Genomic DNA, 16,798 nt, shown 5'->3' with positions numbered 1-16,798 from the left:
TTCGAATCCTGCCTCTGGAGGGATTTTTTTCACATAATTGCTTTCGCCTAACGCACCATTTCGATCTGTTTTCCTCGTTGGATACCACCAAAAAGACATTCTCTAAGGTTAGAATAAAATGGACTGATTGATTTGTTGTCGAAGGTTCCCTGCAGTTGTCATGGTTTTTGGATGCATAGTAGATAATAATACCAAACTGAGGCAGAGGAAACAAAAATTTATTCAAAAATCAAGGTCTATCGGAAAGTTGAGATTAGCAAGCATCCTGCAACGCAAAAAGTATATGAATCACCGTTAAATACAATAGTTCATATTGGTGAATTTACAGGCTGGAAATGTTTGCTGGAATTCAGTCGCGCGGTTGGCAGAAACTTAAGTGACGGTTTTTAATCAAAAAAGAGTAAGTTTTTTCGGGTATGCTATGATCACACTATAATATAGCTCGTTAATATTTTCTCGAATTGTCATACGAGGAAAGAATAAACTATGCGCAAAAGAAATGAAATCCGCACATGTTCAGATACAAGGATCGCAAAAGAGTTAATAACGGTCAAAACTGTACAATATTGAAACCTTGCAAGAAACGTTTGTCTTTTGCATTTCCACGTAAAATTTCACGAAAAAATCAACGTGAAAATATACGTAACATTCTACCAGAAATTCCACCTGAGAATCCATGTGAAACTCTACTTGGAATTTCGCGTAAAATTTCACGAGAAATACCGCATGCATTTCCACGTGAAACTACACGTGAGAATACACATGCAATCTTACGAAAAATTTCACATCAAATTTTACGTAAATTTCCATGCGAAATTCCACGCAAAATCCCACATGAAAGTCCATGTGAAATTCCACGTTAAACTCGACGTTAAATTTGCTTGAAATTCCACGCGAAATTAAACATGAAATGCCAAGTAAAATTCTGCATGAAATTTTACGTGAAATACCACGTGCAACTCAATGTGTAATTCCATTGGAAATTACACGTGGAATACCTCAAAAAGTTCCAAATAAAATTCCAGGTAAAATTCTGCTCAAAATTCCACATGAAAGTCCACGCAAATTTTCGAGCGCAGAATTTCTATGTTAAAATCCTTTGAAATTCTAAGCAAAAATCTCACATTAAATTCCACGTTAAATAGCACATAAAAATTCACGTAATATTGGACTTTAGTCTCATCTGAATTTCTACGTGAAATTTCACGTGAAACTACATAAAGGATTCCATGTAAAGTTCCACGTGAAATACCAGGTGAAATTTAGCTTGAATCCCTCTCTCAATGAAAATCCACGTAACGCTCAACATTCAATTTCATGGGAGATTCCACGTTGAATTCCACATGAAGTTCCATGTGAAGTTCCACGTAAAATTCCGTGTGAAATCCTATGTAAAATTCTACGTCAACTGTGAAATTTCAAGCGATGTTCCCTGTGAAATTATATGCGAAATTCCACTTGAAAATCAACGTGAAATTTCATTCGAAATTAGCACAAAAACTTTTGCGGAATTTCACGTGTAATTTAACATGACTTCCCTCGTGAAATTCCATGTGAAATGTTGCGCAAATTTCAGGTGGAAATCTGCGCGAATTTTTAGTGAAGCACCAAATTAAACGCTAATTTTACGTGAAATCCCACGTCAATTTCAATGTAAAATTCCTCATTAAAATTCATATGAAATTTCGCGTAAAATTCCGCATGAAACTTTGCGTGAAACTCCACGTGAAAGCCCACGTAAAGCTCCATGTGGAATTCCATCTGGAATAACACGAACAATTCCATACGAAATTCCACGCGATATTCCATGTGAAATCCTATGTGAACTTCAATAACGGCCAAATTCTGCACTTGGATAAAAACCGGATTTCGTTGAAAACCAGTTTTCGACTAATTGGTTACCAGCAACTTGAAAACTGGTTTTCAGCGAAAACCGGTTTTCATCCAGTGAAGAAATTGGTCGTAAGAAATTTAACGTGAAATTCTACGTGACATTACACGTACATATTAACGTGAAATTCTATGTGAAATTTAAAGTGAAGTTCTATGAGAAACTCCACGTGAAAACTCGTGTGAAATTTTGTGATCCAGCCGGAATTGCATGTGTAATTCCACTGGAATCCCACGTCATATTCCATGTAAAGCTCCATGCAAATCCCACGCGAAAATTCACTTGAAATTCCGTGTGCAATTTCATGTAAAAGTCCACGTGAAATTTCTTGTGGAAATCCACGTAAAATTCCAAGCTTACTTGAAATTCCACTATAAATTCCACTATAAATTCCACGTGAAATTCCAGGGAAACTCCATGTGATATTCCAGATGAAATTACCCTTGGAATTCTATGCAAAGGGTCATTTTAAGTTCCATGAGAATTTCCAAGAAAAATTTCATGTGAAATTCCGCGTGAAATTTCACATGGCACTGTACATAAAATTCCACGTGAAATTCCAATTTAAATTCCTCGTGGAATTTCTTATGAAATTCAACGTAAAGTTTCACTTTGCATTCCACGTGAATTACCAAATAAAATTTCACGTGAAATTAAACTTGAATCCCACGTAAATTTCACGTGTTACTCCATGTAAAATACCACACGAAACAGCATATGAATTTCGAACGTGCAATTCCAAGTGAAAAATCTCGTGAAGTTTCACAGCAAATTCCATGTAGCATACTAAATTCCATTTTCATTTTAACTCGGATCTCACGCAAATTCTAACCCGAAAAGTTTTATGTGAAATGTTACGTCAAATTTCAGGTGAGATTTCACGCAGATATCCACGCGAAAATTTCTCGTGAAACTCCGTGTGAAATTTCATATGATTACGCGGGAAATTTCTTGGAAACATATGCGCAAAATTCCTCAAAAAATCCCAAGTTCAATACTATGCGATATTCCACGCAAAATTTCATATGGAATTATGTAAAATTGCCTGAAATTACATATAATTTCATGTGAAAATCCACGTGAAATTCCACGCGAAAATCCATGTGAAATTCCACTGGAAATTTCATTGGAAATTCAACGCGAAATTTCATATAAAGTTCAACGTTTAATTCCACGCGAAATTTCATGTGCAATGCCACGGAAAATTTAACGTGGATTCCATGTGAAAACCCACGTTGATTCTACGTTAAATTTCATGCGAAATTCCACGCAAAATTCCATGTGAAATTTTATGAAAAATTTAACGTTCTCATGAAATTCTATGCGAAATTTAACATGAAGTTCCATAAGAAATTTCACGTGAAATTCAAAGTGAAATTTCACATAAAGCTCTACTCTCTTGAAACTTCGCATGAAATTCCACGTGGAATTCAACCTGATTTGCGCGTGAAATTCTGCGTGGAATCCCGCGTGATATTCCATGTCAAGATCCCTCGCAATATTTCACATGAAATACAACCTTAAATTCCACTTGAAATCCATATGAAATTCCACGTGAAATTCTACAAGGAATTGCATCAGAAATTCCGCGTAAAATTTCACGTGATTCTACATAAAATGCTTCGTCAATCCCATGCGAAATGCTACGTGAAGTCCAACGTGATATTTTACGCTACACCTGAAATAATGCGTAGAAATTTACATGAATTCGACGTGAAATTCCTCGTGAAATTTCAAGTGGAATTCCACATAAAACTCCACGTGAATTCAGTGTGAAGTCCATTGTGAAATTTTACATGAAATTCCATGTGGAATTCCACGGAAAATTCAACGCGGAGTTTCACGTAAAATTTCTCGTGATGTTCCACGTTGAATTTAACGCTATTTCCACGTGTAATCCATGTTAAATTTCAAGTGAAATTCAGCGTGAAATTTCACGTGGAATTCCACTCGAAATTCAAAGCGGAATATCTCATAAAATGTCATGTAAATTCCAAGTGAAGTTTAATGCGAAATTCCTAGTAAAATTTAACGTGAAATTGCATGTAAAACTCCATACGAAATTTTGCCGTAAATTCCTCGTTAAATTCCACGTTAGATTCCACGCAAAATTCCACGTGATATCCTACTTGAAATTACACGTGAAATTCCATGTGAAATGCTACTTGAAATTCCAGATATGCAATATAAAAACAAACTATTTCGCGTCTTTAGCAGCAATTTCAATATTTAATTTTAATTAATTGGCATTATGTTATAAAGAAGTTGACTCTTTCAATTCAATCATTATTACATGTCTTATATTGTAGTTTGCGAAAATAACCACTCGTACTATATTTACCAAATGAAGATTTTCATAGGGATGCATTCCCATGTACTACTCGTAAATTAATAACCACGTCCGACGTCCGATGATCGCTTCTTTCTTCGGTATAATACAATATGATTTCCAAGATATCGCTTGATTTGTATATCTAAGATTGTATCCAAACCCGCAACAACATAAACCAGATTAAAGTTAACATGTGCGAAACTTGCCAACAACAAACAAAAATCAATAACAGCTAAATTCAACGTAAATATGCTACCCGAAGCGACTCGCTGGGAACAAAACGTGATTCGCGTTGCTCTAATCCGATTACTGGATGTCCCGCTTCTGTTTCAGCCGGTAGGGTGTTGGTGTTTCCTTTTTCCAACCTGTACCCTGTACTATTTTCGCGACCAAAGTATTTACAAATGCTTTTGCCACCTGTCTCACATCGACGTCGAAGTTTCAGTCGTTAATTACATTTTCAGTAGAACATTAGAAAGCAATTGGACACCAGTTGACCGTTGCGTTTCGTCCCGGTCGGAACTGCTCTGACCAGTGAAGAAAGAATATCAGTACCACCATCCTCAATTGCATGGGATTAAAAACAGACTTTCCGTTCGTTCTTCCTCCGACAGGAATATGGCCTACAATGGACTGTCGCAGCACGTGGACTTCCTGAGGCTGCCCAATCCGAGCGAGCGTTTCGAGTTGCTTGATCTTATTGGCGAGGGAACCTACGGCGAGGTGTACAGTGCCAAGGACAAGCACAGCGGGCGCAAATATGCCGTTAAGGTGAGCAGAATCGTTAGGGACTTGAACAAGCTAATTTATCATGATTTTCATCATTTTGCAGATCCTGGAAACGATCGCCGACAACATCGAGGAAATTGAAGAGGAATACCTAGTACTGCGAGACCTATCAAACCATCCAAACATTCCGGATTTTGCTGGGCTTTTTCTGAAGCGTGGTCCAACCGTCGAAGATGACCAGCTGTGGTTTGTACTGGAGGTGAGTTTTGTGCACTAATTTTTAACTTTCGTCCCCTGTTAATATGTATGAATCCCCGATTTGCTGTTTTTGGGAGCACAGTCTGTACAGCGCGTCAATGGGTTTTTTTTCGCGGGGACATGGTTCGGTCATTGACCGAAACACTGCACGGCGTTGTTTTTCGTTTCTCGCTCAGCTACCCAACTGGGTTATGGTAGCTGCAGCAAGTTAACCGCCTGTCGAGCTGCAAATAACTGCAAACCTCCAGCGGGCAGCGGGTGGTCCCCGTGAAATTTTGTTGCATATTCAGTAGATGATCATGAACTTTCAGCGCTGAGTACCTGCTTGAAGATATCAATGAAACCTTACCGACGGGGAGGAAATCGATTGCTTGCACGGATCATATCGGTTGAGCAGCTTAATCTGGCTAAAATTATAAAATTTCGCTTCCCAGCAATTGCGACGGTGACGGTGTGTACGTATCTGTAATTCGGATATAGTTCGTTATTTTGGTTTATCGCTATTTATTTGTTTTTCGCTTTTATTTTACTTTCTGAACCGCTTCAGATAATTATTGGTGCAGTTTCTCGGCACTGCATATAAAGTGGCCAAAATGTGGCTTTAGGTGCCGTTTCCAAATAGTGCTTAGTTGGGAGGATTTTGACTCTGTGAAATGTTCGGTATCGAGACTGTTAATCAGGAGCTGAAAGGGTTGCAGCCTGTTGGATATCCAACCATTGCACTTTGTCGTCTAACTGATAAGTGTAATAGCAATAGGAAATGCGCAAGAAACTGCTTTGGAGCTCCAATCAAGAAGATATTATAGTGTCAATAGAATGCGTTGTATAAGTTGAGTCAAAATTTCTCAAATTAGATGGTATTACAATTTTGATGAAAGATCCAATTTTTCACTAGTATTTGGCATTACAAAATCAAATCCAGATGAATTTAGCGAAATATTTTTTAAACTATTTTAACCTTAATATCGACACTTAAGTTTTTAGCCCGCTTATTTAAAAAAAATTCTGCGGGCGCCTAATTGGCCGATTTTATTGAACAATCCACCGATATCGAAATAAAGTTTGAAGAATGCACGTATGCACTTTAGAGGTAACGTGATATCAAGAGCTGCAATTTCAATTTGCAGTCGCGTAGAAAATTTGAGTAAACTCTATTGAGAATATGCACTTCAAATATAGGCAATATTTTTTCGATGTTTTTGGCCCAGCACAACATGTAGGGATATTAAAAAATTTCCTACATAATGCATTGATAGACGAACTTAGATATGTTATTAACAAAGAATTTGTAATAATTCGTTTACTGTGTATTTTATATGCCATTCTTTTGCTTTACCTTTGATTTGATTTGATTTAGGCTTTGAAATTTCTGGCACTGATGTTTTCGCTTACTGATTTGAGCGTTTCTCTGAGTCTTACCACTATTCTATGTAGCAATGATAGTCGGGTTCGGGTTTTTGGACCCGAAACCCGGACCCGACCCGAACCCGACGGGATACCAGCATGTATCTCGGGTTGAATAAACGCAATGCTTAGTAGCCGCACTCTGCTCGTCACTGTGATAGGCTAAGATACGGAAGTTGAGTATTTGCGGTTGTCCTCAGGGTGGCGTTCTGTCACTTTTGTTATGAAGAAATTCAATGAGCTTGGATCTCCAACCTACGGGTTTGCTGACGATTATCAAATACTAATTACTAGACTTTGTATCGGAACAATCTTTGACTTAATACAACAGACATTAAGAGCTGTCGAACAGTGGTGTCGACAAGTTAAATTATCAGTTAATCCAAGCAAAACTCCAGTGGTTCTTTTCACGAAGAAGCGAATAACAACCGGGATTCGTCCCTTACAGTTCGTTAATTCTGAGCTACAGTGTGTAGATCAAGTCAAATACATTGGAGTTATATTGGATTCCAAACTGAATTGGTCTGCTCACATTGAGCTCAGAGTCAAGAAAGCGTGCATTGCCTTCGGGCAGTGCAAACGAACTTTTGGAAGGACCTGGGGTCTCAAACCTAAATACATCTATTGCATTTACATGACAATTGTACGTTCAATACTGTCATACGGATGCCTTGTGTGGTGGCAGAGGGGAGAGGTGGGGACAGTCCAGTCAAAGCTAAACCGTTGACTGGTGCTTTCACCACGACTCCGACAGCTGCTCTTGAGGCACTTCTAAATATAAAACCATTACACATACACCTCAAACAAGAAGCACTATCATGTGCATACAGACTGCAGGTTACTGGGTTTTGGAACAGTAATCATGTTGATCTTGCTACCAGTCATACACGATTGTGGTCACAAATGATTACATGGGGTGAAGATATTCTTGCTCCCAGCGATATTACACTCACATGTAGTTTGCCTTACAGGACATTCCATGTGAAGATTTCCTCTCGAGAGGAGTGGTTTATGGAAAGACAACAACAAACGCAAGTGGTCTGTTACGCTGACGGTTCTCTGATGGAGGGACGTGCTGGTGCTGGTGTCTACTGTCGTGAAATGAGATTGGAACAATCTCACTCACTAGATAGATACTGTACTGTATTCCAAGCAGAAATCTTTGCGATTATGTCGGGGTACAATCGGCCCTTCAACTGAGTTTGTCCGGCAGAGTTAAAAACTTCTGCTCCGATAGTCAGGCTGCAATCATGGCCCTTAGCTCAGACAAATCCCGGTCCAAGCTAGTGATCGCGTGCCGAACCTAAATCGAAGAACTAAGCATTGTCAACACTATCTACCTTGTCTGGGTGCCCGGACATTCGGGTATTACTGGAAATGAATGGGCTGACGAATTGGCCAGGGCAAGTTCAGCGATTGACTTCGTTGGTCCTGAGCCCGCGCTGCCAATTTCGACAAGTTGGATAAAGGAAAAAATACGGTCCTGGGCTTCGTCCGAGCACCGCAATTATTGGAGAAATCTACAAACGTGTCGCCAAACAAAGGCGTTTCTAGAACAACCGTGCCCAGTGATTTCGAAAAGCTCCTACATTTTTCGAAGCTCCACTGCGGCATGCTGACCAGGGCTTTAACCGGCCACTGCAAACTCAATTATCACATGGCAACTATTCAGCGCGCTGAGTTTTTTTTAAGTGATCTTTGTGAATCCGACTACGGAACCTCATATCATCTGATATGCAACTGTCCAGCGGTAGCGCAATTGCGATTTCGAGTCTTCGACCGTCCTTATATCGACGAAACCATGTTTGGACGACTGAAACTCAGAGACATACTAAAGTTTCTTATCCAATGTGGTAAAGAGCTTTAGGCTTATTCGCAGGCAAGTTGAACTACTTGTGAGTTTAACTTACCTGTTGTTTATTTTTGTTTTTGTGCTGTTATTTTTCCTACCCTTCCAATTCTACTTCCCCACACCTCCTTATCCTTTCCTTCCGCTCAGGAAATGATGAAAACACACGGCAAGGCACAAATCCCCGACTACATACGGGGAACGTGCCATTTAAGCCAATATATTCTGATTCCTGATTCCTGAGGGGGAGGTGTTTTCACGTCGGTCTTCTACGCGCCGACGAGTGCTTCATCGACAATCGGTCCCATGTTGACAGTTCCTAAAGTGACTCTAGCAGGAGTTCGAAATTCTCTGGTGTGTCCTGGTACAGCACCGGTTTACTCGTACCCAGGAATGACTGTCACACTGTCGAGTGTAGCCGACAGGGTTCCGGCGATGCCGTATGTTTCTAGTAGTTTTTATGGAAACCAGGAACTTCGATTAATACCTTCAACTTCGATTAATACCGATCCACTATACGTCGTTCCAAAGAATCCTCTTGTCTCTTCTACTGGCCAGTGGCAGTATAACGGTGCCGTACCACGGAGTCCAATCTTAATACCAAACTTCCGTATCCCGGGCCGAGACCGGAAATTGTACCCTCGATAGTACCACTATCTTTAGGATTCCACGGGAATGGGAACAGTCTTTCAGTCAGTGTAGGGCCGAATAGTGCGCAATTAGCAGCTCGACAAGTAATTCCACGCGAATTGCCGAGGTTTAGCGGGGATCCTCAGGAGTGGCCTATGTTCCACAGTTCTTTCAAAAACACGACGGAGGTCTGCGGATATTCCGACGCTGAGAATCTAGCCAGATTACAGCGTAGTTTGGGAGGGGCATCGCTGGAAGCAGTTAGAAGCCGCTTACTCCTGCCAGCATCTGTACCCCACGTTATGGAAACGCTATATAAGCTCTACGGTAGACCAGAGATTTTAATAAGTTCTCTACTGAAGAAGGTGAGGAATGTTCCGCCGCCAAAGTCGGATAACCTAAGCTCGATCGTTGCCTACGGATTGGTGATTCAAAATCTTGTCGATCACATCATTCTGTCTGATCAACAAGCACATTTTTGGAATCCAATGTTGCTTCAGGAGCTGATCGATAAATTACCCACCTCACTGAAGATGCAATGGGGTACATTCAAGCAAGCGTTTGCAAACGTCAACTTGGCGACATTCAACAGTTTCATGTCGGGATTAGTAAATCTGGCTTCCGAGTTGAGTATCGATGTGAGTTCTGTCCAGAACTACCACCAGCCACAGAGAGCGGAAGAGTCAAAGCCGAAGGTGAAGCTTTTCATTCATGCGAACGAACCACCAAGCGTATCGAAGGAGTTTGCGATAAAAGGACATACGTCAAAAGCGTGCTCCTATTGTGAGGAAGACAGTTATCTGATCCTAAACTGTCCTCGCTTTAAATCATTGGACATCGGAGGCCGATGGAAGGTGATGCGGCAGAAAAACCTATGTCGACTGTGTTTAATACCGCATAGTAAATGGCCGGGGTAAACGGGTGTCGCGTTCGACATCATATGCTGCTGCATAGTAATCGTAACGATACTTCCGACTGTGCAAGGTCTGGAGAGATTGTTCACCAAAATCACCATTCTACGAAATCATTTTCACTGTTCCGCTACCTGCCAGTAACACTGTACGGAGACGGGAAACAAGTAGAAACATTCGTATTCCTGAACGATGGATCGTCATGTACACTACTCGAGGAAGGAATCGCAGCACAGTTGGGCGTAGAAGGAGAACCTGATAACCTGTGGTTGAGTTGGACCGGAAAGATTAGCAGGCACGAGAAGACTTCAAAGCGACTGAGCGTGAAAATATCCGGTAATTGACATAGGGAAACGTTTCAACTAGCCAACGTGCGAACGGTGCGGGAATTAGGCCGGGGAATTGGACTATACAGAGCTATCGAATACGTTCCCGCATCTTCAAGACCTTCCTGTGGCCACTTACACCGATGCAAAGCCCGGCATGATCATCGGACTTGAACATGTACGGTTGTTAACAAGTTTGAAGACCCGTGAAGACAGCAACAACGAACCAGTAGCAGCTAAGACTCGGCTTGGTTGGTGCCTATACGGGAGAAATAACTGAAGGCTCAGTTGAGCAAGTGCACGTCTATACCTGCGGAGAGATGAAGAACAGTGACCTACACGATTCGATGCGTAAGTTCTTCGCAGTTGAAAATGCCGCTTCGGTGCAACAGTTGAAATCCGAGGAGGACAAGCGAGCACGCAGTATTCTTGAGGCAACTACGGTACGAAAGGGAAGTCGAATGGAGACGGGTTTGCTTTGGCGAAAAGAAGACGTGAACTTCCCGGATAGCTACCAAATGGCGATCAGCCGTTTGAAAGGTTTGGAGAAACGACTGGCGAAAGATCCCGAGCTGCGTAGGAAAGTCAACGACCAAATTGAGAGTTACGAAGCAGTATGTCTGCAAAGTATCATCTGCAGAGATAGCGAACGCGAACCCTCGGCGGCTGTGGTACCTCCCGTTAGGGGTGGTGACGAATCCCAAGAAACCAAACAAAATCCGACTGGTGTGGGATGCGGCCGCGAAGGCTTGTGGAGTTGCTTTCAACGACATGGATCTACTCGTATCGCTAGTGAACGTCTTGTTGCGATTCAGGGAAGGCAAGATAGCAGTATGCTCAGATATCCGAGAGATGTTCCTGAGAATTCTTATCCGGGGGAAGACAAGTGGTCACAGTGCTTCGTATGGCGTAACTGTACGTCGGGTGAAGTTCAGATATACACAATCAACGTCGCTATGTTCGGGGCAACCAGTTCTCCGTGCACGGCTCAGTTCGTGAAGAACAAAAATGCTCTCGAATACGCGGAATCATACCCCAGAGCGGTAAACGCTATCATCTATAACCGTTACGTGGATGATTTCCTTGACAGTGTCAACTCGGTAGAGGAAGCAGTACAGCTTGTCCAACAAGTACAGTTTATCCACGCAGCAGCGGGCTTCGAATTCGGCAAAATTATGTCCAACTCGCAGGAGGTTCTTGATCGTCTTGGGGAAACTAGTTCGCCGGACAGTAAGTCACTAGTATTGGACAACGAACACACGTATGAGCGCGTCTTAGGTGTAATGTGGGTTCCATCAGCGGATCACCTCACCTTCGACCGGTATGGGGTAGTAAACGTTTTGGGCAGTAGTCAAACAGTTCCAACGAAGAGACAGGTGCTACGAATCGTGATGAAGCTGTACGACCCTTTGGGATTTGTGGCGCATTTCGTAGTACAGGGAAAAATCTTAATGCAAGAGATTTGGAGAACGGGAACAAATTGGGATGAGCCCATATCAGAGCAACTGTATGATCTGAGGAGTAGATGGATCGAGCTGTACGAGACGATTGATGAAGTGCAAGTACCGCGTTGCTTCTTTGGGAATTCTACAACGCCTGAGGTGGACGAAATCGAGATTCACGTGTTCACCGAGCAGCTTGCGCGTGTGTAGTTTATCTGAGGATGGTACACAGCGGCGGTAGTTGGTGTAGCAGCAAAAACTAAAATCGCGCCACTTCGTGCCCTCTCAATCCCGCGTTTGGAGCTACAAGCTGCCATGATGGGTGCGCGCTTGTTGCAAAACGTTTGTTCGGCGCTCACTCTCAACATACATAAACGCTACCTGTGGACGGACTTCAGTACAGTTCTGGCGTGGCTTCGCTCGGACAGTCGCCGATATCACCAGTTCGTCTCATTTCGAGTCGGCGAAATTCTTTCACTCACCAGTGTAGATGAGTGGTACTACGTACCTTCGAAGCTCAACGTAGCCGATGATGCCACCAAGTAGAATTCAGGACCATCGTTTGATCCGGAGAGTCGATGGTTTCAAGGCGGGTTCCTACGAAATGCGAAAGACTAGTGGCCAAAGCAATCGAACAAGGTAGATGAAGTAGATGCGTCAATCGAAGAAATACAAATGTACATCTGTACATCTGACGTCGGAGGTGATCGTAGACATCGAACGCTTTTAAAATTGGAATCGTTTAGTTTGAACGATGGACTGCGTTCATCGGGCGATAAGAAGTTGGAAGCAGATTGGGAATAGTAAACACCGAAGACAAAATCCAGATCAAGAGGATTTCGTGAAGGCAGAAGAAACCCTTTGGCGTCAGGTTCAATCGCAGGCATACAGTGAAGAGATTCATCAACTAAACATCGATGGCAGTGTTTACAAACAGAGTTCACTGCGTTCGCTGCTCCCCTTTTCCGACGAGCACGGAGTCATGCGGGTACGAGGTCGGATTGGAAACGCGCCGCATATTCCGTACGCGGCAAAGTATCCCGTAGTATTGCCGAGGGAACATCGCATAACTTTTCTTCTGGTGAATTACTACCACCAACGGTTCCTTCACGCCAACGGAGAAACGCCAGAAGTTTTACATTCCGAAGCTTCGAACGCTCCTACGCAAAGTTGGCAGAAGTTGTCAGTACTGCAAGGTACAGAAAGCTGTTCCAGTGCCGCCGCAGATGGCGCCACTTCCGAAGGAACGCCCCACCCCATTCGTCCGGCCGTTCACGTACGTTGGTGTCGACTACATGGGGCCCTTCGAAGTCAAAGTCGGCCGCAGTCTGGTGAAAAGATGGATCTGCTTGTTTACCTGTCTTACGGTACGGGCGGTTCATCTGGAGCTAGCACACAGTCTTTCAACATCGTCCTGCGTGATGGCCTTTAGGAGATTCGTGGCCCGACGGGGTGCGCCGCTGGAGGTTTTGTCCGATAATGGCACTAACTTTGTCGGAGCCAATCGCCAACTGTCGGAAGAAAAACTGAAACTTCAAGAGATCGTCGTAGACTGCGCCAACACATTCACCAACGCACACACTCAGTGGCACTTCAACGTTCCTGCAGCCCCGCACATGGGGGGACCCTGGGAGCGCATGGTCAAGTCAGTGAAAGTCGCAATGAAAGCTGTTTCTGACAGTCCCCGTCATCCTAGCGACGAAGTATTAGAAACGATCATGCTGGAGGCCGAAGGTATTGTGAATTCGCGACCGTTAACCTATGTTCCCCTGGAAGCTTCAGATCAGGAGGCTCACACTAAACCACTTCCTGTTACATGGCTCGAACGGAATCAAGCAACCAGCAAGCGAACCTGCGATCACAGGAAACGTTCTTCGGGACAGGTGGAAGCTGGCCCAGCACATTGGAAACGAATTCTGGCGAAGGTGGATCCGGAAATATCTCCCAATGTTGACACGGCGGGCGAAATGGTTCGATACAGTCCCTGGAACCTGGCGATCTAGTCGTCATAGTCAACGAACATGCGAGGAACCGCTGGGAACGAGGACGCATCCTGGAAACCTTCCCGGATAAGTCCGGACAGGTGAGACGCGCGACAGTACAGACTAATAGAGGTGTGTTCTAGAGACCTGCTGTAAATCTCGCTGTTGTGGACGTCGTAAGCTGTAACCAGAAGTCGGATGAAGCCGCTGCGGGACCGGCAATGGTTCACGGGTCGGGGGATATCGCCGATACCCCTTGTTCCGGCGTCCTATCCTTCGCTAACCTAACGTCACGACCGGGCAGTGCGAGCACTTTGACAGATGATCAACACAATCGGTCGATTAGTCAGCACAATTGCAGTGATTAAGTTAACAAGTTGAAAGTACATTTAGTTTATTATATTCGGTATCCTAAGGTGAATTAGGAGTATTAAGGTACGAAGCAATTATTAATTAATCCTATTATCCTAGAAATTATAAACTAAAACTTACCTAGATTTATTACTTACCACTAAAACCTAACCTAAACTTACCGTTAACCTTTGTAGAATACACTGGAGTGTCCTTCCACTGTAAAACAGGAACCTGAAAAGATAGGGAAACACTGTAAATGTAAGCAAACATACATACAAATACTTACCAGTTACCACTAACTGGTAATCAACTAAAGGAACGGTGTTTGTTCTGACTTCGGGAACATAAGATATTTCAGTTTTCGTCAAGCCATTTGCCGAAATTCGGACTTTTTTCTGTTTTTTGGGCTCATCGAGTAACATTGTCTAAGTCTAAGCTCTACAAACTGTATTGAATTTTCTGTTTCAGACAATTTTAACAAGAGTTATCGTGTCCACTGCGGTGCTCCTCAACGTGGAAATGGTTGGACGTCTACTCTTGGAACGCTCGTATGTGTGGCTCTGCGTGACTGAAAATATTTTTTTTCGTGCAATGAATATATAAATAAATCATAACATTACACAAAAGACAAATTGTTGCCTTGCCTTCAAAATCGCAAAACAAAATAACTTCCGGTTTGAGCACTTTACATCAGATCCTCTTAAGCTTATAAGAACTAATGAAATCGAAATTTGGTTCGACTCGGCAAGTCAATGCTACATGCACTATGCTATATTCCTCTCATGGAGAAAAAATATAGATAAAACCACTTTTATGCATCAAGGGGAAAAACCTGCAACTAAATTAGTTATGGAATCATTAGCATAGATCGACATAAGGAACCAACATTTATTTCTATCCGAATAAAAAGAAATCATTTAGTACAGAGCAGCTTGAGTGGTATACGTGATTGAAGAGAAATGGAAAGTTCAAACCCACTCCTAAAGGTTGACTGACTACTACAACCCTTCGACCGCGACCACGACCTTCCACCAGCAGTGAATGCAAGCGCGATTAACCCGCCCAGGAGGTAAAAGCCAACGATTAGCGGATCATTACTGGCTGCGCACAAGATTGCCTCAACGTGATCCCAATCTTTTCTCGGTCGGCGGTGGTAGTGGTGGTGAATCGCAATGGGGTTTCAGTGCGAAAACACTTTTGAATGATATGTTCATCTAACTTTGTCAATCATGATTATGCATTTCGCGAACCGATTTTTCCGCCAGAAAATGTTTCTCCTTCCGACATTGGAAATTAATTGTTCAGCTTTATCACCTGTTTTTCGAATTAATGCGAGTGAATTGAAGCGGTCGGACCTTGCATCATTCAAGGCGCCGTGGAAAGCATCTTAGACCTGCTGGCAGCTGGTTCGCAGGGGGCCCCCATCTGGGCCCGTACATAGATAAGCCGAAAATTGTAAAACAATTTGAGAGCTGATGCCGGTACGGTATCCTCAGTTCATTTCTTTCCGCCGGTGGATTCGGAAGTGTGTATATTTCGAACATCGCGATCATAGTCGATGCGAAGCCGCGCGTTTGTTTTTTTTGTATAGTTTAGGTGTAATAAAGTAGAAGGCCTCGCAAATGCAGTACCGTGTGTCGTGCGTCGTTATCGTGGCAGTGGAGACTCCGGCTTTCCGATACTTCTGGAAGGGATCTTCCCGGTTCGAGACACCGTTTGGATCTGACAAACAACAGGACGACAAACCGTTACCCAGTCCGGATTCGAGCGCCGTCGTACCAGCTGATGAACTTGTAAGGCTTGATACCTGTGCATACTTTCGTCATAATCAGTTCAATGTGGGGTCGGTTTATTGTACCTTTGCCGAGTATTACCGAGACCGGGCCCACGTTCGGTGTATGAAAGTCACGTGCGTCCACAGACAATACCGTACCGAGACCAGTCAGGGTAGTGTGAGGTATGATTGCGTGGCGATGGTAGTTTACACGTTTACCTACGTGTACATTCGGGTGACTCCCGATGGTAAGAGTAATGGTTCACTTTGGTGCTGCACGATGGATGGACCAAGCCAAGGACAGAAAGAACTAGGAATGGAACAGGTATTTGGTTGTCGCATCTGAGGACGTGCTCGTGTTGTGGGTGTGCTTGGATGAGGAAGGGATTTATTGCTGCAGGTGGTTGTCATGTCCTGTGGGGTTGTTTTCGGGAAGTACGGGACGGGGATGGTTCCTTCTTAAGCGATTAAAAAAAGATAAAATCATCGAAAATGGCATTTCTGGTAACTCTGTCACAGTTAGAAACGCACAAGCACAAGTACAAACAAGTCACGAGAGATTGTGCAAACTGGAACGGTTTTCCGTGCAATTGCCGAAAATCTGATTCAATTTTTATAATGGACTTTCTTTTCTCGCAACTTTTGATTTGAAAAGTAAAAAACAAAAAAAAACGTTTGAACGTCTAGAACCAAAAATTGGTTTTTCATTAAATTAGGTTTTTTTCATCTCCTCTAGACTCAAAAAACAACATCTAGTTTAAAAAGACTATTTAACCTGAAAATCTGCCAAACGGTAAGTGATTTCTGGGTTTCTACTTTGGATTCCAAGAGGATTTTCACAATATAATAGTATATTAATTTTATTACCTTACTAGCTGTAACCCGGTGCGCTTCGCTACACCTATCAGGACAAAAC

General features: G+C 42.8%; 1 protein-coding gene across 5 annotated transcripts in view; it reads left to right on the top strand.

Moving 5' to 3' along the window:
- The window catches only part of LOC131691787 (myosin-IIIb-like), a 306,173-nt gene that overhangs the window by 200,664 nt on the left and 88,711 nt on the right, over positions 1–16,798 (top strand). For all 5 annotated transcript variants that reach the window (XR_009305852.1, XM_058978428.1, XM_058978429.1 and 2 more), the window contains 2 exons: positions 4,838–4,994; positions 5,056–5,211. Coding sequence is in view for 4 of the 5 variants with exons in the window: in XM_058978429.1 (XP_058834412.1) it covers positions 4,838–4,994; positions 5,056–5,211 (313 nt within the window). In the remaining variant the exon portion in view is untranslated. The remainder of the gene's footprint in view (positions 1–4,837; positions 4,995–5,055; positions 5,212–16,798) is intronic.

The sequence above is a fragment of the Topomyia yanbarensis genome, chromosome 3 (assembly GCF_030247195.1).
Source record: "Topomyia yanbarensis strain Yona2022 chromosome 3, ASM3024719v1, whole genome shotgun sequence".
NCBI lineage: Eukaryota > Metazoa > Arthropoda > Insecta > Diptera > Culicidae > Topomyia > Topomyia yanbarensis.
Note: the sequence above shows the minus strand (reverse complement) of the source record. Positions and strands in the feature narration are given on the sequence as shown.